At 45.7% G+C, this 25813-nt stretch overlaps 1 protein-coding gene across 1 annotated transcript in view; it reads left to right on the top strand.

Annotated features, from left to right (window-relative positions):
- LOC144136972 (nose resistant to fluoxetine protein 6-like) overlaps positions 1-25813 on the top strand; it is a 187564-nt gene that overhangs the window by 100771 nt on the left and 60980 nt on the right. The window contains exon 8 of the mRNA XM_077669437.1: positions 8054-8146. Coding sequence (XP_077525563.1) covers positions 8054-8146 — 93 coding nt within the window. The remainder of the gene's footprint in view (positions 1-8053; positions 8147-25813) is intronic.

The following is a 25813-nucleotide window of genomic DNA, read 5'->3' as shown; positions in this document are numbered from 1 at the left end:
TTGCCATCCTCAAAGCCCTTTCCTTTCCTGTATTTCATGTCTGAAGATGACGGGGCAAGGTAAGGGACCTCTACTCTCTCTGGCACACGTAGATTTAATTGGTGATAGTCATTTCAAATACATTCAGAATCACTTTCCGTCTGGACAACATGCACCACACATTAGATTCCAAAGCGGCGCCACAACTCTGGACAATAAGAAGCGCATAGATACCGCCCCATGCAAAATCACGCACTTCATACTTCACTTTGGAACTAACGACCTTATGTACAACAACGGCGAAAACACTCTCGAGGCCATGAAAACTCTCCTACACGACGTCCAGACCAACTGACCTAACGCGAAGATAACTCTCACAACAGTGCTTAATACGATTGAAAACCAACTACAGCCGCAAACACCTCAGAGACACAGACTCATCGCTCATTAGGAGCCCACAATTAAGCACAACAACTCTCTCCTTGACCTAGAACTGACCCAACAAAACGTGGACATCATCTACCACACCGAAGTTTACCACAACCCTAGGGACATCTGGCCGAGGACGCCTTACACGCTAACTTCCGACGTGCCTGGTGAATATAGGCGCCCTCTATACGAAAATTCCAATCACCGAAGGAATAGAAGCTACATCAAAGGCATTAGCGCAAAACCGGCACCAACATGCGGCCGAAGACTACATTGCTTTACTAAAATTAGTTCTAACTCTCACACATTTTGATTTCGACTCATCTGACTATCTTCACGTTTTTAGAACTACCATGGGCAGTCCTTTCTCGCCGACCTACACCATCTTTTTTATGGGACAACGTGAAGCATCCCTGTTAAACTATTTCCTCACAAACCCAAGGTTTACCATCGATGCATAGGTTATATCTTCGTAATGTGGGAGCACGGACTCACAGCCCTAGAAAATTTTATTTCACGTCTTAATTCTTCACACCTGAACATTAAATTATCGTGCCCGTACTCGGACAAATAGGTGAACTTCTTAGACACTACTGTCGTTCTAGACAATGGTAAACTGAAAAACACGCTCTATAAGAAACCAACGGACAGGCATCAGTACCTAAACACCACTAGCCATCGCCCACGACACTGCAAACAAGACATGTTTGTAGGACAGGCTACCAGAATAAGAAGAGTGTGCAATGATAACGGTAACTATATAAAACACCTTAATGAAGTAATGTCAACCTGGGAAAGAGGTATCAGCCGATCAGCTCAATGGATATGGCTTACGAAAGAGCATCCAAACTAGAAAGGGATGAGGTGCTCAAGCAACAGCGGCGAAACGAAAGCGCCCGGCCACCAGCCTCACTAACCGAATTCTCAAACGCGCTCCCTAACATAAACAACATCGTGCAGAAATACTACCCCATTTTAGTCCGTAACGACCGTCTTAAAAAGGCATTCCCGGAAGCCCTAAGAGTCACCTACAGAAGATACAAAAACGTAAAAGATAGTTTAGTGCCTGGCAATGCTTTCAAGCAACCAGTCATAAGCCCCTGCCTGCATCCTAGATGCATGGCTCTCAGATACCTGCAGACGAACTGCATTGTCAATAGCACTGCCAGTCAATACGTTCAGAAGATTGTTTCAAGTTTCACGTGCAATTCTTCTAACATTCTGTATATGCTGGAATGTTCATTTTGTCAAAAGCAGTAGATCAGAGAAACCAGTCAACCCATGAACTTGGGCCTGAATGGACATCGGGCCGGCACTCACAACGGGGCCTCCATAACAGTCAAGTCGCACTTCAACCAGCCGAACCACAATTTCGATGATCTCAAGCTCTATATTCTGCAGTCAAACTTTAAGTCTCCAAAGGACAGGAAATACAGAGAATCGTACTTAATCCATAAATTCAAGTGCCTTGAGCCGGCTGGAATCAATGCTTTTAAAATCCGCTTAGAAACCTTGCGGTATCTTAATCAGACAGAACAATAAGGCGCTTACGAAAAGGCAGCATCTCGCATCGCAACTATACCTCGATACGACTGTTTATTTTTTCCTCTTGTCTTTCTCCTAGCCTATTCCCACATACCACGCACACTCACCTGCCTCGGCTTTCGGCATTTCACCTTACTATCTGCTTCACACACATACAAAAAAAAACGTTTAAACCCACCGCATAGCCCCAGTGGACCGGAACTAGACATAATTATTGTCCTACAAACACTGGCCTCCCCACCCGGAATTCTTCTTTGGATTATACCGCTGTTGTTGTTTGCGAGTTTCATCTCTTACACGGAGATCAGTAACGTCGTAATAGCAGCCGAAAGATGGCCCCCCTTGCCCCCGACTTCCCGGAAGCACAGATTAACGCCGTCCTCCCTGTTCCTCTCCCCTCGGGCCGTTTCATAGTATTGAGTCCTTCTCGCTTGGGGGTCGGGTGGCAATGATCACACCCTCCGTTTCTCTTTCACGTTTCGCTCCTTTCATCCGACCGCTGACCCACTCTCCTCCCGCCAGCCTCGCTCCAAGCACCTTCCCCGAGCTACACACTATAACTTAAATCCCCGGCTAATTCTTTTGATAGACCAGGACAACCAAAATACTGTTCTGAATTATGTGCAGAGCTCAAGTTGCCATAATTGATGGACAATTTATTCTAAGATGCCAGCCATTTTAACGCATATCAATCTGTGGCTAGCAAGACGTGGTGTTGTACGGCTTGGAACATAGTTTTTTCATGATGTTTGTGCTACAGTGGCTTTTTCCAGTGCGAGAAACCACTAATGCCATGATAGACATTCCACAATAGTTAGCCCGAAGACAAAGTGGGCATAAACAAAACTTTTCCAACCGACTACCACGGATCTGATGGTTCATCATGCCAACACTGCTTGGTGTAGTGGCCAGGCGACCTTGGGCAAAGATTTTGGGAAAACATAAATGCATAAAGAAAAGTTACAGAGCTTCTTTAAATGTGTTTTATTCGTTCTAACAAAAAAAGAAAAATGCTAGTTAAAAAGCAGGGCTGAAAAGAAAAGAGACAAAAACGTCATAGAAAAAGACCCTGCCTCGTGCTTTCGTAAAGGATGCGAAATACAACGAAAAGATAACAACATAAAGAACGTGGTCGGTGTGGGGAGAGGTGCGCCATAGAACAACAAAAACAAACCATGGGGTAAACTATTTTGTCTCACGGCTTTATGAGCAGCGCAAACAAACAAAAATGTACAACTGTAGAAATTTTGAAAAATGGGAAATTTGGTACATGATCACCTCGGCAGTGCCAAACATACAGGACCCAGGACAAGCTCTATCACTAAACATATTGATATTGCACAAACGTATACATCCAGTAGGCGTACAAAAAAAAACAAAATTTAATCCATAAAAGCCTCGAGTATTATTCGGTTAAAGTTTTCGTTTTTCCTACGCATGCTGTGTACACTTTTTTGTCCAACTTCAATCAGTATAGTTTAGTTGAAGTTGAAGTCGAAGTTGAAGTTGAAGCTTGTCCTGTGTTTTCTTGTCCCTCTGTCTTTTCTGTTTTGTGCTGCAGAGATGAACGTGCACAACTGCGATCTTCGTGCACAATATAAAAGAAACAACCAATACGAATAAACCACGATTACTACACACTATATAAAAGTACCCAGTAAGAAGTTCTGTGCAAGTTTTTTTAAAGAAGCACTGAGCGAAATATTTGTAAGCTGAAACAACTAGTTTACTCTGTATGTAGAGAGCTCTCAAGAAAGTTTGAACAGCAATGGATACGGATAACGCGTAGCGCACATAAGAGAAGAAGGTATGGAACACTTACCAACATAAGCACCTCTATGGCGTCTTCACGGCTTGACAGCATGAGCTGCTCCCGTAGGGCGGTATGCACTATGTACTAGATAGTCAATTGGGCACCTCAAGAAGCCTGCTTGTGTGTGCCAGCCAACCTGCACCAATAAGAAGGGTCACGCATACACCACTACCGTTTTAGAGCATTAAACAAAACAAGCCATTTCTCACGCCATTTCTAATTACAACGGATATTTAATACCCACCTTCACTAGCTGTTTGAATGGAGATCCACAGCCCATAGGTTCGACACGTTATTACCTCTTTTCCTCCATATGTTCTTTTGTTCTTGCTAAGAGTGTCATTGCAAGAAATACCAACCTGTATCTGGAGCTACCTGCACCACTTCAGGGCTAGCTAGCACAAGCATTATGTTATTGCTGTATGCACCACGCACTGTGCGGAACTGATGTCACGTGGATCAGGCAACCCTGACCCGAAACGGTGATGCACGAGGGTTGTGTCATCGTGATGGCGCCTCGTGCAGGCTTGAATTAAACGGCAACTTGCACAACTAAAAAAGGTCTTCATATGAAGGTACACAATGAGCCGTTTATTGCCCCCCCCCTTAATAAAGGTGTCATGCAGGCAAAACACAAGTTTGTTTTGTTACTCGGATTTGGTGTTTCGTGACGTCTGCAAAATCGTGTGTTTCAAAATAAGCAAAACCGCGTGTTTTGTGACGTCTGCCATGACGTCACGAGGAAGGGTCTTTAAGCGAAATTCAAATGCGCTGTTCTGTATGCAGTGGACTGCGGAACCTTGTGTGCGGTCAGTCCTCTTAGATGGCAGAACCACACTGCTCCGCAAGGCTGTCCACCTTTGCTTTGTTTTTGAATTTAGTTACGTGACTTGTTTTTTTTATAATAGGTAGTAATCGTTTCGTGAAAAATGGGGTATGTTCGACGAACATGCCCACGGACGACAATGTCGCGTACGCCAATCGGCCAGATTCGTGTGAGACAACCACAAAGCACCACACGGCTGTGCAGCTATAACAAGCGTAGTGCGCGCGGTACCACCAGCAGTACACACTGGCACTTATAGTTCACGTTCATAACTTAAATTGTTTACCCCACCATTCCTACTGCTCCAAAATGAATATGCATTAAATAGCTCGTTCTGCAAGATTCTAAGCCTTCCGTAACTTGCGTTCGGTTTTGCTGGCCTCAGCCAACCGCACGGCTGTGCATATTACGCCATATGTTCTAGGTCGGGAAACGAGCTACTGAGTCGCACGGCAATTCTCTTTTTAACACGAAAGTGTTTTATGCCGGGATACAACTGACGTCATATCCGTCACGGAGATGACATCGCCAGAAAAAGCTCGATTGACGGGGTTGCGCTGGCAATCGAGCCCAAGATTCCTGTCACCGCAACGGGAAGTGCGAGGTGCTCTGCAAGCTGCGCTTTGAGCGGAAGGAAAAATAGCTTTACAAACGCGCCTTATATCCTTCCCTAATACCTTCTCCATTAGGATGCTGCTGCCGTATAGGAGAGGTGAAGCGAAGTACTGCATCATGACATTAATGAGAGCGAACCGTTGATGCCTCGATAGGGCAGCCTAAGCTGTGGTGTTTTTCCGCCGCCATCTGGTTCGTGTGTAATGTCCCCGTGTGCGAAAATTGTTGCATGGAGTTTCACAGACAGTCATGCACGCCACCGGGTGAATGTCGCGCTCGTGATTGCTATGGTGAGATGAGAGACACGCCAGCGGAAAGCAGAACACGTTCACGTATTCACGGTCCAAGCTACGAATTCTGCCTCTCGCATTGCACAAGTTGGTGTCGTTGCAACGCAACCATCGGCCGTACACGCCACGGAGCAGGACCGATGTGGTTGCACCTTCGCCGAAGCGACCACCCAGCACGACGTCAGTCGCCAAGCACACCCTCAAGACCACTGCTGACCCGCAAATCATTCTCCTTTCGCTGCAGAGGACAGTGAGTGCACCAAATGGTTCGCTGACGACTTGTTCGGTTTCGTTCGAATGGTTTGCGAGCGCCAGTGGTTTCAGTTGGGTTTACGCAAAGCTCCGCCGTTTTCAATTCAGTGTCTAACGTTCATGCGTCTAACGATGCATTCCGACGAAATATAAATTGTGATGTGCAAGTTCATATCAATGTGCAATAAACATTCAACTGCTCCTGTGAAGGCACGTCTCACTTCGTGTTTTACCGATTCCTATGAAGGAAGAATCAGCCTTATTATGACAAAAAACAGCGCGTAAACGAAAGAAAACCAAGCGTTCATTTGCATACGTATTCCGCTAGGAGTGTAAGGGGTGTGTATGCATGGACGCGTAATGCATATGGGCGTGCAATTCATAACCATGGGCGTGTAATGCATATCCGCGTAGTATTGGCACGCCCGAGCTTCTCTGATTTCATTTGAAATCTAAACTTTCGGCTAGCAAAACAGGATACACACACTTCACCAGACAAAGGGCTAGAAATTATGCAAGAATTGATTCGGTTTACAAAGGTAACGCCTGTGTACTAAGGTCAACCGTCAAATCTACGCTACGCTCAAAACGAGTCACTGAAAACGTTAGTGCTAATCGCTTACCCTGCTCGAAGTTGGATAGCAAGTCTGCTTCGTTACAAACATAAGACAAGACAAGGTTGACTACCCACTTACCTTGACTTCTGGACAGTATTTCTTCAACGGGTATAAATTCATTGTAGTCAAATCAGTCAAACAAAAAAGGTTGAAGGCGCGAATCCGTTCCTGGCGGTATCGGCGAGTAGCGCGAGCATCAATACAGAGTGCAGATATCGAACTGTCGGCTTCGCCGCGCAGCTGCTCTCACGTTCCTAATAAAATTACCCGCACCCTGATGAAAACGCCATGCAAAAAATTCTCGCTACAAACATACATGATCACGCTAGTGTTCAATACAGATATTGGTGGTCAGTTTTATTCAAGGAAATGCTTACCGTGTTTTTTAAAGAAAACACCCATTGTGCCGTCACTATAAATTACGGCATCTCAAGGGCTACGGTTAAAATACGGCTGGCTGAGCGCAGCGGGCGCCGCAATTTTACGATTTTTTCTAATAGTGTGGGTGACCCGCCCGTCATCCACAAATTACTTGTTGCCAAGGTGGGCCAATTGTGGCTTATCTGTTACCAACAAATTATCAGTCCCCCACCGGTCCTCCTATTGGACAGGGGCGTGTAATAACTGTTGGAGGGTTCATGTGTCACTCCTAGTTCATCACTCGGTGGTCTTCAGGGATGGGCTACCGGTAACCGATGGGTAACCGATGGGTTAACCGCTCTATTCAGCTACCTAGCTGAATAGAGCGTCAGAAGTAGTACAGCGGTCATAACCACTGTAGGGCACTTCACAGCAGTACTAACATCGTTAACTGAGCATTGTTAAATGAGCCCTATAGAGCTAATGGTTTAGTGGGGGTGGTCACTGTGGTCGCTGAACTGCGGACCCACAGTGTCCGCTGGAGCAAGCTGACACCGGACCTGAGCTCTTGCATTATTCGCAAAATGATCATCCCTCTAGTGAGGCACGGAATAAAGACGCGGCAAAAGAAGCGTTATATTATTTTTGGCGCTAAATGGACGGACGAAAGCAAATAGGCGGATGGTTTTCATCGCCTCATCTGCGCAAAAAAGTTCAATGATGAATTGCAGAGTTTTGTCGCGGAACGTTGCCATCCTGCTCGTCAAGCAATCAGTCGTTGTCCGGTCCCCATTCCCGATGAAACCCACATTGCGCCGCCTATGAACGACAAGAAAGAGCAGCCCCAGTGTGGCGCCGTTTGTAAACAATATTACCGAGAAATAACAAATGTGCGGTCATACCTATGATGTAGGCAGACCTAACAGTTTGCGTACTACTCAGAAATGATGGAAGCGTTTTTCCTTCTCCTTACACATTTTGAACAATAGGCCTCCAGATCATCAAGGATGTTAGATGACCGCTGTGCAAGAAATCAGGGTGTTTTTTGTATGCAAAGAGTTTGAAGCGTCGCCTGTTGCTGAAGACGCCGTGGTTAGTGGAACGTGCTGCATGTTGCCCTCTTTTGGTTGTACGAAATTAGATTGCATTGGAGTAGCGTATGGAGCCCAGACAAGCAGCGATCATAATGCTCATGTTTAAACATGAGCTCTTAAAATGTCAGACAGATCTTTGGGCCAGAGGCGTTGCAAATTGCGAACACTTGAACCATGGAAAACAATTTGTGAGCAATTTCGACAAGTGTTTGTCTTCTTTCTGTTTCTTTCAGCGGCTACCTGTTGTCTCTGACCTTGAACAGAACAGACAGCTCCGAGGGAAAAGTGAAGACAGCCATTGTCATCGCGTTGCGACGTTGGTACAGGTGCGTGCGCTTGTACGAGCTGTTTGGCACATTTCCACGGCCTTACATTTACATTTCTCTATTCCGATACAGGGAATTCCCCTAGAGATAGCTGGGTGACTTTATGGTTTTTCTTATTTTAGTAAAAATTCGTTTCTTTCATACATAATGAATGTATGAGGGATAATTTATTCACATGGCACCAACCATAACACAATCTGCTGATATTATTTAAAGAAGTGATCATCAGCAAAATGAATTGGTGTCTTTTACTGACCACAGCATTCATGGCGTAATTTAAACCAAAACATTGCGAAAGAGAATGTTAAAATAAAGCATAACGAGGCATAACGTTGTCACGGTTTCCGACAAGGTAAGTCATTCGTCAGTACGGTTGGGTACGCGCCTTTGAATTTTGCTGCTGTGCAAAAGAAGGGCGTTTTCAGACTTTTTATATCCCCACTTATTGAAGTAACACAACTAAACAATTTGGGTTTCAGTGTTCTTGCACCCTACAGAGCATCACCAGCTACTCAAAATGCTTCTCCACTACACAAAACTCTTTTTGTTATGCCAGAACAAACAAGGGGCCTCTCAGTATGTCTGCTGCTGGAGAGAGGTCAAACTGAAACGATATGCAATTTGGTGCCACTTTATACGCTCCTTAAGGGTAGGCATTGAAACATGGACACTTTTGGCTTGGGTTTACCGCCATGTTTGTGTGCCACTCATGCGGCTTCAGGAAACCACCTTCAGTGGAGAGGGGCAATGTGGGTGCGCTCGCCGTCGCGGGATAGTTCCTCCGCAGTGTTGGAGGCATGGCGGCGGATGGGGGAGGGAGAGGGGGTGAGCGGTGAACTCCTGTCACTTTTCGCGGCACCACCACACGCTCCCTCTCCTTGCTGCCTCACACTTGGCGCGTGCAAAGAAACAGATCTTCCGTTTCTCCTTGCTTTCTGTCACTGGGCGCATGAGCGCTCCACGATGGCGCGGGAGAGTGCATGTACGTCACTAACACGGGTTACTCCGAGAGGAAAGACCGAGACTTTCCCTATCCTCTTGGTCATAACTCCTCGCCATCTCAGTTTTTTTTCTCTCGCATGCGCACTTGTTCTTGCGACGGGCCGTCCTAGACATGGGGAGACATTTACCCTACCTAAGTCCAGCTTCGCTATACAATCATCCAAGTATCGAAAGCATCGAAACAGAAGAAAACGAAAAGAAAGACTACACGAAGCGCTTCAGGTACATTTAGATTTCGTTTTCGTGTCTTGCCCCCGTGATTAGTTCGGGCTTCCAACCAGGACGATTATGATTAAGGCTGAATCCTCAAAAGTGCCGCTTGTGTTAGAGGAACTGAAGTTTTAGGGCACGTCATAAGCGCGGAAGAAGTCCTCCCTGATCCGGCGAAAACTTTAGCCAAGGCCACTTCCCGAGGCGGGAAGACAAGAAAGGAGGGCGAAGGTTTCTCAGGGTGCGCGCATGCTGTTGGAGTTCCATCAAAAACTTCGCAATCGCAGAACCCCTCATGCGCCTTACCAAAGAACGCATTCAGGTATGCTGCTGGGAAGAGCACCAGAATGCTTTCAGCGAACTTGAAAATCGCCTGCAGCGCCCACCTGTGGTTGCGCCTTTCGACGAATACGCCGAAACAGAAATGTCCACAAACGCCAGTATCGTAGGCTTGCATGCTGTCCTGGCCTAAAAGCACAACGGCTGCGAAAAAAGTAATCGCTTATGCCAGCCGGGGTGAGGCAATCGTCCGGGCAGCCGAGCGATCCGGGCAGCCGAACTACAAGGTCGCTGAACCGCTTTCTGTATCACTGCCGATAGCGGTCAAACGGTACGCGCCCGGCGTGTCATCTCCTTCTGCAACCGGATACGCCATCACGTCAGCACGCTGGCCCGTCGTAGTCGCTGCACAGGCACGCGGCTTCAACGGGCTATGCGCAACATCGGCCCGGCTTTTGCGCATGCGGAGAGGACTCGTTGATGCCCCCGTCGCCCATTTATACCCAGCCAACAGCTACGCCACATCAGAGCGGTCCGGGCAGCCGAACTACAACGTCGCTGAACTTCTTTCTGTATCACTGCAGGTACTATTCATACGTTTATGTGCACGATACAAGCTGATGTACTGCGGCTGCTTGGATTGATCTGAGTGTTTTGTTGGCTGAAACTGTGTTGTCAATGAATACTTAAAGCATTAGGATGGCAGGAGATAACAAGGAAACCGATTCTACGATGGCAAAAGATAACACGGAAACCGGAAAGGGCCTCGGACATAAAGCACCAACTAGCATTAAAGAAATCGCGAAGGTCCTGGTTGAAATGACGTCGAAGTTCATCGAGGCCATTAATAAGTTGACAGCCACGGAATAGCTCTTGGTTCCTCAACCACTGATATCAAAACAGAACTTACTTCTGTCAGGACTTCAATGAAATTTATGAATAACAGTTTCGAGGAATTCAAGGGTGATGTAAAGTCTATCCGGGAGGAGCTCACTGAAGTCAAGAATCGGAGCCTTCAGTGTCACTGCGAAAATGAGAGGCTGAAAAGGGAAATGAAGGATGTCAAGAGGCAACTTGTGGAGCTGAAGCAGTACAGCAGAAAGACTAACCTTGCGCTCAAAGGTGTCCCGTTTACAGAAAACGAGGACCTAAAGGAAACGCTGAAGCAAATCACTACCCGTTTAGGTGTTGACGTTCTTTCTCAGGATATCGGCGTAGTGCATCGAGTAGCTTCAAAGGGGCTTCCTATTGTCATAGTTAAGTTTAACTCAAGGTCGAGTCGAGATAGTGTCCTGCAGGTTGCCAAAAACAACAGACTAAACATGGCAATGCTCGGATTTGCAACAAACGAACCAGTTTACTTCAACGAACATCTGTTCCCTGAAAACAAAGTTTTTCTTGGCAAAGTGATAAGTACAAAGCGTGAGAAAAATCGGAAATTCGCAGGGGTTTCTGACGACAAGATCCTAAAGGGAAAATCGGAAAAAGCGAAGGTTCTTCCCTTAACTTGCTAAGATGACCTCGTCAAAGTCGTGTATTCATCCACCCAGTCCTAACACTTTATTAAGGAACCAAGGCTTACCTATAAAATGAATAATATTTAGGTCACCAACTTCCTGACCAAACGAGCTCCTCAATATTCCACTGCAGTGTTCGAAGTATCAGAAAAAACTTACATTTACTTGTAGCACAGTTGCCTGAGCATGCACAACCGTTTCATATAATTGCAATCACGGAAACGTGGCTGCAAAAGGGTGAGGAGGTTGTAATCGCTGATTATAGGTTTACCTCACAGCCAAGGCAGTGGCGAAATCGCGGTGGCGGCGTCGCCCTTTTTCTTCATAAAAGTTTTTTTTTTCTTTCACATCCTTGCCATCAATTTCTTGCAATAGTTCTTTTATGGAAGCCTTGTTCGTAAAGCTAGAATTCCCTTTCGCTGTTGGTATCATCGATCAGCCTCCCAATTCTAGCCTACCCGCTTTTCTTGGTAAAACTGGAAATGATTTTCATGAAGATATCAAAAACGCACACTGATCCCGTTGTGGTAGTTGGAGACTTTAACATTGATACTAGTCATGATGCTTATAAGGATTACTCATTCCTGTTGCAGTCATTCAACTTCAGAAGAGTTATAATTACCCCAACGCGTGTTACAAGTGTATCTTCATCAGTTATAGATCACGCACTAACAAATATAGATACCGACGTTCACGCTGGCGTGTTCAATGAACCCAATGCGGATCACCTTTCAATCTTTATTGTACTTCATAACTTAATACAAGACGACATATTATGAAGACGGATTAAACGATGCTGAGACAGAGCCTCTTGCAAGTCAGTTTCGACGATATATACGACAATGATGTTAATACTGAGTTTTTGAACGTAACAAAAATTCTTAAAAACGCAGTTAATAAGTGCCGTCGCGTGCTACCTACACGTTCATATCAATTACCAATCTGCCCTTGGATGAATGAAGAGATTTTGCAACTATTAAAAGCAAATAATTTCTGGTACAATAAATGGAAACGTCAAAAGGCAAACAGCTACTATTTAGGTCAGTACAAGCTATACGCAATAAATGCGCTATGATAATCAGACCAAGTAAAAAACAATATTACTTACGCTGCATCCTGGAGGCATCTGGCGATACCCGCAAAATATGGGGTATCATAAACGAGGTTACTGGGGGCCGTCAATCACAGCGCGTTACTCCTTGCAGCGTTGATAACAGCACTGTCGAAGCGTTCAACACCTTCTTTTCTGGTATAGGCAAAGCTCTGGCAGACAAAATTCCCCACTCTGTAGACGGCTACATTGAGTCAAACCCAGTTGGCAATACGTTTGTGATGTATTATATTGAACTTTCCGAAATTGTTCCCAGTATCAAAAATTTTTCAACTAACAAATCTGCTGCACTAGACCAAATTGCAGCACGATTCTTAAACGAAAACGTAGATATCTCAGGTCCAATGTTATGCAATCTATTTATACATTGTATACAAAACGAAACTTACCCACCCATACAAAAAATTGCAAAAAATAATCCCAGTTTACAAAAACGGCAACAATTCCGATCCGTCTAGTTACAGCCCGATATCTGTTCTTAGCGTTGTAAATAACATTTTTGAAAACGCCAATCCAACCACATAAAGAAGTTATTACACAAGTACACGGTGTCCTGAGCAACATGGATTTCGGTCAAATTATTCTACGTCATTCGCAGTGTTGACATTGACTCAATCGATTAACACGGCCCTAAATAACAAGCTAGTGGCAGTTGTTTTCCTTGACTTACAAAAAATTTTCGATTCGGTAGATAATTCAAATCTTTCGCTTAAATTAAAGCACTACGGCCTACATAATCAAGCCTATGAGTTTTCTAGTTACATCAAAACCAGACATCAGGCTGTCGTGATGAACGATATTACTTCCACACTGCAATATCTCAACACATGGGTGCCACAGGGATCGGTTCTCCGGCCGCTGTTCATTTCACTTTATATCAACGACTCGCCTCATATATTAAGCTCTTCCTAAATTATTATGTATGCCAACGACACAAGATAATATGCACGGCCCACAATGTTTTTGAATTACAAACACAATAAACTCGGAATTGCAAAAAAATCCCAGTGCTTTCTTGCTAACAGGTTAACAGTTAATGCCAACAACACGAAGTACATTATATTTCATTCCCACAGGAAATTAATTAGTTACGAACATACTCAGATTAAAATTGATAACTGCTTGTTGGAACGTACGGACATGTTTAAATACCTGGGGATTATATTATAAAATCACTTTCACTGGGCAGGTCAAAAAATGCCGTCGGTGTAAAGCGGGCTTCTGGTTGTCGCTCGCTTTTACAAGCTAGAGGCTACTTCGACAAAAGCATTCTGTAGGCGCTTTACTTTGCATTCATCAATAGTCATTCAACTTACTGCATGGAATCGTTGGCCTGGAATTATGATTCTTATCTGGATCCCCTTCGGAGGATACAAAAGCGTGCCATAAGAACAATAAGTCGCAGTTACCACAACGAGCCAAGCCGGCCGTTATTTCGAACGCTAAAAATACTACCCTTGGATCTTTTGCGTGAATACAAGACGACATCTTGTGGTAATAATATTGTAAAATACCATGACCCCTTCGATGTCTCGTTATTGTATTCCTCTTCTCACCTTACTAGAAGTCTCACGTTCGGTAACTTTAACTTGGCGCCAAGAAATAACGTTTATGGGGAGATTAATGCAATTCTCAGGAATAAAGATATGGAATAATTTGTCCACTGAATTGAAGAGATCACATAATGCTGCGTAAAACTAAAAAAAAACAGTTTTTGAGCAGGCTGTAACTGCTTCCTTTCTTTCTTTCGTGGTAAACACTCATATTTGTACAATTATACACTGGTGAACCTTGTACACCTAGCCATTTTTTCCTATTCATAAAACCCGTGATAGTAATCGTGTTTTTTGTATTTTAACTCATGTTTCTGGGTATGTCCGCAAAGAGATCTGTCATAACGTTTTCATTGTATGCGCACACGTGTGACCCGATTGTTTAAGTAGAGAAAGGCTTCTCTACTGTGTAAACGTGTATGCTCATAATTACGCGGAAGTGACATTTAGTGTCTGTACAGCTATATCTGTATTATGTGTAATTGGTAATTCCCGCTTCTGTCCATTACTTTTCTTATTGGACCCGGCTGTAGGTACAAACCGTGTTTGTAAACTTCATGTGACAAATGGTAATAAACGTTCAATCAAACAAGCCCGATCTGTTCGGCCTGTGAAAAGGAGCGCCTCCCCATAACATAAGTTATTTTTATGTTCCACCCGTATGTCAACAGAAGGCCATTTAAGGTGGTAATAGATCACCATGCCCTCTATTGGCTCGCAAATTCGAATTACCCCTCTGGCTGCCTTGGGCGATGAAGCTTGCCCCTCCACAAATTCTACGTGGCCATCGTTTACAAATCGCGCAGGAAACATCCGGATGCCGACTAACCCCGACGTGCCCCGGTCGACAAGCTGCCACAAGACTCTGACGAAGACGCTGCATTCTTCGGCATCGTGATGGAAAGCGACGTAGCTACCTAGCATCGTGCCGACCCCGAGTTGCGCGTCTTGAACGACCACCTTCAAGGATGCAACGACGCTGCGCCAAGAAACCTTAAGCGCAACTTCGCTGCATTTAGCCTTAAAAAGTTCTGGCTAGTGAAGAACTTCGACCCTAGAACGAGCACGAAGTACCTTTTCGTCATCCCCACCGGCTTCTGAGGAGAGATTTTGGATGCGTGCACGACGAACCATCGCCAAGGCACGTCGGCACGGCCAGGACACTCGGGAAGATGAAGACGAAATACTACTGGGACCACCTTGCATCTAACGTTACCCACTACCTCCGGAGCTGCCGTGACTGCTAGCAGCGCCAAACGCCACCGACACCAGCCGGAAATCTGCAGGCGATCGCCGTACCACCGGAGCCGTTTCATCACATTAGAAGGTTCCTTCTGGGCTCGTTTCCTACACCACGATCCGAGAACAAGCGGATTGTCGTAGCGACGGACTATATGACGCGCTACGCAGAGACCGCCGCTCTTGCGAAGGTGGCTGCAGAAGAAATTGCAAAATTCTTCACGCAACTTGTACTGCGACATGGAGCCCATCAAGTTCTCATCACGGACAACGGAATGGCCTTTTCTGCGGAGCTGACGCAAGGCGTCTTACGCTACAGCAATGCGATTCTCCGAAGAACGACGGCGTACCACCTCCCAACCAACGAATAAACAGAACTCCTCCACAATACCTCGCGGATAGGCTCTCCATGTACGTCGATGCTGAATATAAGACCTGCGGCAAAGTCCTCTCTTATGTAACGTTTGCGCACAACGCAGTTACCCAGAAAACTGCGCAGGTGTCACCCTTCGAGCTCATCTACCGAAGACGGCCGACTAGGATGCTCGACGCCATGCGGCCGCATGCAAAAGAAGACCACCTGAACGCCGACTCCAAGGGTGCCCACAGCATTCGGAGGAGGCCTGCCAGCTTGCGCGAGTTCGTGCAACGGACCAGTAGTTGGTTGCTGGCGGGCTCTACAGCCTCCGACGCCGAAACGCCGAGTATGGCCCAGGTGATCTTATGTGGGTCTAGACCCCGACTCGACGACGCGGAATGAGTGAGGAGCTCCTGCGAGGAATTTCGGACCAAACCGAATGAGGCGACGTGTTGGACAACTCACCTACGAGGTTGTCCCCGACGGTGACTCCGACACATCACGATGGCGCAGGCGACCCGAAGCCGTCCACGTGGTTCGACTCAAGCATTACATCGGTACAAGACAGACTTTTTTTTCTTTCGGCTACCGTTTTATTTCATCATCGGGTCTATTCACTCTTAGAACTGTGGTAATGCCGCTAACCGTGCCTGGTGTGTTTGGTTGTCACAGTTTGGCCGCGCCCGATTGTCTTATCCATGTTCAAAACAAAGCGCGTGTTTCCCTCTCCTTCTTTTGTATGCTGCCCAAGTTCTCTTATTGGATAGGGAGAGTGCATTACGCCGTGTCGTCGCTTGACTAGAATGCTTTTTCTTGCTCTTAATATAACTCGACTATTCTGGAAACTATAGCGCGGAAAGATAAATGCTCGCCCTGCAAACTCCGCAGCATTCGAGTTGCCGACGCTAGTTTGTGCACGTCATTTTGTTGACGGCTTCTTCGCCTCTTGTGTATACTTTCAATTCCTAGCGGAGCACAAATAGCTCAAATAACATTTTCTTTCTTCAAGAAACCAGCGCCGTCTTTGACAACGTGATAAAATCGGCTTTTTGAAACGGTTGTAGTTTTGAGAAGTTTTAAATGTAGCAAGTGGGGAAAAACTTGCTCTCTGGGTGGGATCCAAACCGACTACCTTCGAAATAGCGGTGCAATGCCAAACGAACTAGGCCACGTGGGATGCTGTGCTCCCCTCCATTTTTTTTTCGGTATTCATGTGAACGTAATGGTTTGCGACATATGGGAAAGTATGGCTCCGATATAAACTAATTTGCAGGAATGCTGGTCCAATCCCTCTGTCCGTTGTTTCTTCTGTTCTGTGCTAAGTATTTTTGCGAATACTATGAAGCAACTAGCCTAGAAACAAAATGTATTATAGAAATGTCTTCTACAACGGCTTTTTTATCTGTGCTACACCCTCACTTCCTCAAACACACTTATCCGCAATCCACATAGTACCTTTAATAGGCCGTGCAAGGGTGTACAGCTTCGCCGTCGTGAAGTCCGGATTTCCATGGAGGTTACGGTGCTGTTCGGACGCACAACAGCGTCTCCTGGGCAAGCCAAGAGGATCGGCAGGACTATGAGGTCCTAGCTACGATGGTGACTGTTATATTTTCCATACCGTCTGCGTATTTTTCACTACACTCTGGACTCCATTTGGCTAACCGGGAGAAAGCTTGCTTTTTATGGCGTTCTGTAGCGTACTGGAAGGAAGATTTGAGGGCGATGCCCCTTCTTGAAGTATTCGGTGCAGCCATGTAACAACGTAAGAGTGGGCCCGTATGTGGCCTCGTGGAGCTGGACGTTTGCCTGAAGTGCCCCAGTATCCAAGTTTTTAATAAATGCTGCCGTGATCAGCTGAGAACGCAGTATTCCCGCACATAACATGATACTCTTAGACAGGTGCTTCATGAACCAGGCGCACCGGACAAGAGACCAGTGTTTGCTGGGTAATGTCGACGAAATCATTATGCGCGTGAACGTGGGGCCTCCTAGTCTTCCAAAGGATCCTGCGTTGAAGGTGGTTGCATTTTTTAGAAGCAACCTCGAAGATCTCCTTCAGGCTGACAAGGGTGGAGGGTTCGTTGTGGTATCAAAGGGAACCTTCTCCAAAAATTCGATACAAGCTTCCGAGAACTACTGTACTCTGGTGAAAGCGATTTGGGCAAAAGCTTCAGCTATATGGTGCAGCTACACGCATGTACAAATGCTGCAGCTACATCAAGGAGAAACTACAGCTTACTAGGTCCGCGACCGCAAAAGCAGTGCCGTTAAGGTGTTCCTAACTGCAAAAACGCAGAAAGCAGGTGTGCCGCCTCGAACGATGGTTAGCAAGTAGGTACCCGTCAACACTGCGTTAGAAGGAGACTTGTAACCAAGCGTAGTGCCTTATGAGCCACCCCTCCGCAGAAAAAGTTTGGATGTAGTTTTCAGTTCTTCAATTGTGATTACTCTGTCTGTTATGGGTTTTCAGTTAATGCAGAACACGTGTTTTATTTGGTACCTTCGGTTGAGTTATATGCCTCTGTTAGGTGCCATGGGATAGAGACATTGTTGACGAGAACGGCGCAGTCGCGTTTCAAACTTCGTATGGGGTGTTTGGTGGAAGTTTTATTTTTTTACTGGGATATTACCGTAAAATATTTTTATCGCTTTAACGATGTTTTTTTCACCTCCAAAAACAAGGCATCTGTATTAGTTCCCGTGCTGCCGAAGTTTTATGTCATTTTTTTCCTTTTACTGACCCGGCATTGAACACTGTTCTTGATGAAAATGGGATCGTGTGAAACATTTTAGTTGTGCGGATGATTTGTCTACTTTATTTAACAGTGAAATGACGACACCCACGCAAGTGGCTAATATTGGTGCATTCACTTTTAGAGAAAACGGAAGGGACATATGAATTTCCGTCAAACAACCCAATACAGCTCTTAGACATGAGCATTCATTTTCAGAAGGTCACACCTGCTAGCATTATTGACACCGGGAAGAGAAAGGTTTGAAGCCGCGCTGTTCCTTACACTCAAAAACGTCACGCAATCAATCGCAAGTTTATACCTGGAATCCTTTATGATGAGGTTATGCCACCCGAAAATGATGCAGACTTTTCAAACATAGGTGGGGAAGCTACGTCCAGCTCGTTTTTCGGGTTCAGTACTTTGAGCGGTAGCCCATACTATGCTCCAGAAATGAAGGGTGGCGGAAATAAATGCAAGGGCAAATGTATCGCAGCCGACAAAATATTGCGGCAGCTTCGCACAAGTGGCGCGAACACTGGGCAACTAGTGAAGCTAGCGGCACCTCCTATCTTATTGTTGAGTCGGCTAAGTTTATGCGTGGTTATGTTTAGAGGCTCGGTCGAGTTTTCTGTGTGGTTATGCTTCAAAATTGATCAAGTTTTCTGTTTTGAAAGCCCTTTTGCCATGCTCACCAAAATGCTGCTAGTAAATCATGTGGGCATGTTGTAAGACCTGGATTCAACATACAAGAAAATAGAAAGAGAACAATCTTTAGAGCGCCCTTACGTTTTGGCAAACATGTGTGACAGCAGTTATAAGTGTAAACGTCACACAGCTTGGTCAACAATGAAAGCACAAAGAGCTGCAGTTATGCTGTATTTTTACAGGGCATGTTATAACAATGCATCATGGCACTGCAATATAAATGCGGTTTTTGCTGCCCCAAATACATTCAATCGTGTATGTGCAGGTGTCGCCAGAATATCAAAGGCTGCTGTCAAAAAGGGTGAATGATTAAACGTTAAATGTATTGCTAAGTTTGGACCCATTCTCCACAGGAGTTGTTTGCCACCTTCCAACATCTTGTAGCTATGTTTTCGAGGTCCAAAGGAAGGAAGTGAATAAGATAAGGGTTTAATCACCAGTTTTGCGAAACCAGTAAAGCAGTTGTGAGTTGACGCTTGTTTTGTTCACCATCTTCGTCCCCGTCTTTTTTCGTTGTGGCCAGGATGACTGCATATGCAGTGTGACACACAACGTTCTGTATCGCGTTTGCCAGAAATAAAAGTTAGCCGAAACTCCTACTGGGAAACGGACAAAAAGTCTATATCATTCACAGAGGATCGTCTTCGTTTCTCTTTTTTCCAACCGACCCAATAGAATTTATTGTAACTTTCTTGTTTAAGCTTCTCCAAACGCAGTTGCCCGGCATGTTTGGTGCCACTGATTACAGCGTGAGGCAGAATCTTTATGTTTTGTTTTCGCTTTCCTCCTGTATTGGTTCTCTTTACCATCATTTTTAAACCCTGGCAGCCAAGTTTTGTTTTATTGGCATTGTGTTGGGCCGCCCGTCGCAGCCTTTATTGGTAATACTCTGCTTTTCACTTGGCTCTCTTCAACGACAATATTTATCCCATTTCTTCTATTTCCTTAAAAACTACTGCGATGAGAAATTCTTGACAACAATACACTAATTTTCATTTGAGTACTTGTGTTGGCGCTTATATTTTTTCAATGCTGCACGAGTGCTAAGCATTTTGTACATGACCGGTAGTACCAGTGGTAGTAATTAGGAAATATGTTGCTTACATATACATGATCTTCACTCTCACTATACAAAGCCACATAATGTCACTAGTTATGTTTCGCACCAGCACAAACGAATGAAAGCCGGAAGAGTTTCATTTGAATCCCGGGAACGAGAGGTTACAACCCAAAAAGGCTATGCTTTAAAAGTACCGATGGCTTCGGTTCACTTACGAGGTCTGTGCGATAAACCGAAATGGCTTTGTGGGCCTGTATACAGAGGACAACTATGTGGTTGTCATTCCCATTCTTTTCCTTTGTTCGTTATTGTGTCTTCTGCAGTTATAACTAGCTGTACACATGACAAGCCTAACAATATGCTTTAGGCAATACAGAAGATATCTACAGACCACCCGATGTAAGATGGTCAGAGGCTTACTGGCTCTGTAAAAAGTACTGATCTTTATTCTCTTGTGAGCTACACACTATAACGTGAATCCCCGGCTAATTCTTTTGATAGTCCAGAAAACCAAAATGCTGTTCTGAATTATGTGCAGGGCTCAAGTTGCCATAATTGATAAACAATTTGAGCTAAGATGCCCGCTACTTTAACGATTAGCAATGTGTGGCTAGCAAGACGTAGTGTTGTATGCCTTGGAACATAGTTTTTTCATGGTTTTTGTGCTACAGTGGCTCTTTCCATTGCGAGAAACCACTGATGCCATGATGGACATTCCACAATAGTTAGCCCGAAGACAAAGTGCATATAAGCAAAACTTTTCCAATCGACTACCATCATGCCAACACTGATTGGTGTACTGGCCCATACTATGCTCCAGAAATGAAGCGTGGCGGAAATAAATGCAAGGGCAAATGTGTCGGAGCCGACAAAACATTGCGGCAGCCAGTGAACTTTGCCACAAGACTGGACAGCCAGTGAAGCTAGCGGCACCTCCTGTCTTATTGTTGGTTCGGCTAAGGTTATGCGTGGTTATATATAGGAGGCTCGGTCGAGGTTTCTGTGTGGTTATGCTTCCAAGTCGATCAAGTTTTCTGCGGGGTGTCGCCGCTAGCCCCCAAATACAGGTGAACATTCGGCCATAAAAACTATGTACAAGATGCGTTTTCCTGTTACATTTGCGGTGAAGCTCCAAGGATAGGAAAGGGCACAGCGGGAAGAGCGTTTGCTCAAAATTTTTGATCTCATTCGGCAGCCACCCTTCTGCTTGTGTGGCGATCAAGCGATCAAGTTGACCAACATGATCGCTTCTCGGCATTTTCGCTTCTTTAATTTTGGCATTAATTTTTCTCAAAACTACTCCAGCCGTGGCAACAATCGACAGAGCTAAATACCCAGCGACGCGTTTCCAAAGTCGTGCTTGTGCCAGTTGTATCGCACCTCCGACAGTCCTGACTGGGCGCGGTGTGGCAAAACTACGGTAAAGCTACGGTGCCCGATGAAGTCATCATTCGAGGATGTTTTTTTTGCATACGTTCGCCGGCCTAACAGGCCCTACCACAAGCTTAAACAGCATCGCTGTTAAAAGGCCTGAAGTGGTGCCTGATGTACGTAACGTTTTCCACCCAGTTGTGGACAAAAGGTGCCGCGTTCCAGTTGTATTTTTGACGCCCAGAATGCTCGTGGCCCTATGCCCACGTATTTATACTGCACAGAGGCGGGTTTTCAAAACAACAGCCCATGTTCTTTGTAAGATGTTTCCCTGTAGTGGCGCAGCATTTCACAAAGACAATTTTTATGTGAGACCGCGCTTGCTGTGGGACAGCATACATCGGTGCGACGGGTCGCTGTATAAACGATTCAGTATGGGAATATGAATTTGCCTTAAAAGGACACTGAAGTATATTTGTCTAACTTCTGGTTTTGTTTCTGGTGCATAGACTGGCTAAAATAAACCCCTTTCCTCATTTATCCGATCGATAAGGCAGTATTTAATTTATAAAGCCTGAAATAATACAAAATGCCGTGTGACATTTGTGGCGGCCGCAACAACGAACAGGACTGACTCGCATTCGAGATCCGGTAGAATTGAACGTATTCCTAAGATTGGAATTCAAACCAGTTTTGGTTTTGTTTTTGTTAAACAACATGCTTGGCATCAGGCCTTATTCTTGGCTTTGCAATCTCGATCCCTCAGGAATCGGTATACCGCACTTCGATCATGTTCTTGGCTGAAGAATCCGTCAGATAAGCCTGCCAGCATGGCTTAGAACCGTAATGATCATTATCCGAAGAGTATGCAGTGGCTGAACACCCTCCGCGTCATCGGAGACGCTCAAATGCGAGGCGCTTTGCCCCACCTTTGGAGCTTACCTGGCTCGTCCCTGTTTCGTAGGAGGTGTGTCCGCACCAGCCCGACACTCGGCTGGGGCGCTATTCCAGAAGGCCCGAGTTCCGCCTACTCGCGAGTTTCCAGCTGCTTGGGTTATGAAAGTAGTGATAGTGGAGCATTCTATACACTTCGAGCGAAACCGCCGGATGCGCAGCAATCGTGGCATATTCATCGCCCTATACTGGGACCGCTTACGTTGATAAAGTACGGCTTGTGCTATCTTCCACATGCAGCACCATCTGAAATCGCTCTGCAATACTCATTCCCCAGAATAAGCTAGGTAACCCCACTGCTACTTTGAAATCCCCAGCGTGGTTGTTGGCCACGCCCGGCGCGGGGCGGTCCGTTTTTCTCGGTGTTCTGTTCTTCCACTGAATTATGGTTGCTACGTGGCCTGAGGGCAGTCCCAGTGCAGCTCTGCGCAAGCACAAACCAAGTAATCAAAGGGGTCCACAGTAGCGAACGTAACGCGCCCTGCTCCCGGCCATCAAACATGGATTTTGTTTAAAGCTTCCTTGAGTTCGCACGGCTGCCGCTTATCGGAAATCGTCCCGTGTGAATAGCGGGTTTCAGCACTGGCGAGTGCGTTTTAGACGTTGAAGTTATGATTTGTCATCGACTGTTTTCACGGTGTATGAAGAAAGTTCCCGTGGTAAAATCGTGTCGCCTTGACCTCTCCTATCGGCTCGTACAATAGTGAACTCCAGTTCGGACCCAACACCCCCACGACTGTGGCACCATTGGCTGACGGTGGCCTGGGGACTTTATTTTTGTTTTGTGCTAAGTTCTTGCCGCTGCTAACGGGCATCAAGTGACGACTTCATGGCTACAACGCTACGCCGACACAAAGTGGACGCCAAGGGTGGGTGTGCCCTCGTATGTTACGCCGTTATAATACTATAGCGCAAAGAACGGGAAACGAAGACAAGTAAGACGACGGGACGAGCGCTAACTTCCATCTGAAATAATCCGGAAAACTTGCACCTTTTATATGCACCACCACAAAAAACAAAAACATTCACCTCAAACAAAAAAAAATATAAATAAGCTACAACACTCAGCCACCTCACACACATCACGCACGTGTCCCAATCTATACATGTCTTCATGTCACACACGAAGTACAACGCGTGTTAGAAAGGAACCTAATTTCTTTTTGTGACAAGGTTCTTGAAGTCTTGCTGACACATTTACTGCTCAACGGCCCAATTTCAAGTGCTTCAATTATCTTCCGCGTAGTTTCATTGCCACTTCTTCCTATCACTGTGCACTTGTCAAGCTGTGGTTTGCACTTGCGTGTGTAATCCTTGCAATGAAGGGCCAGAAAACCCTCCTTGCCATTTCGAACATTGTTATTGTGCTCCCTCAACCGGTCATTCAAACACCTGCCGGTTTGACCGACCTAGGATGACCCGCGAGTTAGTGGTATATGATATACTACACGCTCAGTGCACGGAACGTACGGCACACGGTGGTTTGTATGGCGCCCCAAGTTACTCACACGTGTCTTAGTAGTCGCCTTAGCGATGTTCACAAGCTTGTGGGGAGCACTAAGGGCTACCCTCACGTTCACACGGTTAGCAATCTTCTTTAATACGTGCGACAAGCAGTGAATGTACGGTACAACCGCTACCTTTTTCTTTTCGCTCTCACGGGGAGGCTCGTCATGCCCATCTTTCCGATGGCACGATTTCAGTTTCCTGAGGATGCCCTCAGTCACTGATACGATCAGGTGTTGCGGGTATCCAGCCGCGTCGAACCGACTAACTTGTTTTTTGAAAGCGGTTTGCGCCGCATGGGGGCACGACTTGGTCAAGGCGTCCGAAATGCACAATTTAACAATTCCCCTCTTCACCAGCTTTGAGTGTGCCGAGTGATATGGAAGATGCGGCTTGTTAGCACGTGGCTCATACTGCCAACACATATGATTCACACACAATGCGATAGACAAGTCCAAAAATCTAATCGCTCCATTCTCCGGAACCTCATGCGTAATGTCTAAGGGGGCTAAACATTCCTTAAGCAGACCAAGGGTATCAGCGACACACGTGTCAAATGATTCTTCACTACAATCCAGAAACACAAGGTAACCATCGACATAACGGAACACCTTCGTCACCCGTGATGATGCCAGACGCGTTGACAACACTGTATCACACCGTGCAAGTATCATATTACTGAGTATATGGGCAATACATGACCCAATGCAAATTCCTTTCTTTTGTAAGTATACACTGCCATTCCAGGTAGCAAAGGTGGACTTAAGGTATAGGGCTAATAACTCCAAAAAATCAGTAACACCCAATCCGGACCCGTTCTGGAACGCAATGGCACCAAACCGGTCTATGCGTTCTTCAACACAGGACAGAATCAAGTCGTGGGGTAGCGAATAATACATGTCTTTTACGTGTACTGAGAAGGCCTGATACCCGCGGTCAACATTGATTTAAGAAAAAAGGTAATGTGGCCAGAATTCTCTGTGTAATAGGGATCCTCATAGCCTAGTTCATTTAAATGCTTCTGTAGAAATACCGCTACTTATTTTTGCCACGTGCCTTGCTCAGTAACAATAACACAAAAGGGGCAATCTGGCTTATGCGTTTTCGCCTAAAAAACATCGACAAACTGGAATTTTTGCAATTGTCTACCATCTTGGATAGCTTCGTTAGCTCGAGTTTTTCGCACAACTTTTTGGCTGCAGACTTTACCTTTGACAAAACCACTTCATTTCGTTCATCAAAGCTGGACAAGATCGCCTCTCTCGCTTTGCTGATAAACATTACCTTAGGCATGACACAGAACTCGCCTTCTTTATCTGCTGCTATGACGGACAAATCTTTCTCTTGCAAATAAGAAGAAATGCGTTTCAGGTTTACCCCACTGCTAGACGGCTTGTAACGGTTAAGAATGTCCACACCTTCGGAAATGCAACGTTCACTTTCACCCACAGGCGCCAGTCGGGACACTTGCCTGACGTGAGTTAGCAGCTCAGGGGCCGAACTTCGTGGCTGGACGGCAAATTTCGGTCCCAGATCCAGTACTTGGCGTACGTCATCCGGTAGAGATACGTCACTATAGCACCGAGTCCCACTTGTGATCGGCTGTGACTTTACCGGCTGGGTTGCACGGAGGCTTGGAAGGATGCACTGCCATAGAACTTCGTTTCCCGTTCTTTGCGCTATAGTATTATAATGATGTCCTACCAACTAGCCCAACAGTACTCCTTGCTAACTTATATTTCTAGTTCATCGGGCTCTTTTTCGTGTTTAACACTGCACCCCTCCTTTATGTTACACTAATTGCAGTCGCGGTATGTCGCTGCCACACATTGTCGTTCTGCCTTCGCACCAATACGTTACCACCCGATGTAGCACAGCTGTTTGGAAGCATAGCTCCGTCACGTGGACATAGAACCAGGATGTGTAAAATCCTTCATTCCGAGTGGTCACGACAATCTCGGATCTACAGAAATTGCCTTCGCACGCAAGTCTACAGAGGGAATCTGCAACCCAGAGCCAAGAAAAGAAGATTTCAGGAATTGTCACGATTGGCGGACCAAACCG

This window comes from Haemaphysalis longicornis, unplaced genomic scaffold, assembly GCF_048455015.1.
Source record: "Haemaphysalis longicornis isolate Haplotype H1 unplaced genomic scaffold, Haemaphysalis longicornis Haplotype H1 scaffold_1, whole genome shotgun sequence".
Lineage (NCBI taxonomy): Eukaryota > Metazoa > Arthropoda > Arachnida > Ixodida > Ixodidae > Haemaphysalis > Haemaphysalis longicornis.
Note: the sequence above shows the minus strand (reverse complement) of the source record. Positions and strands in the feature narration are given on the sequence as shown.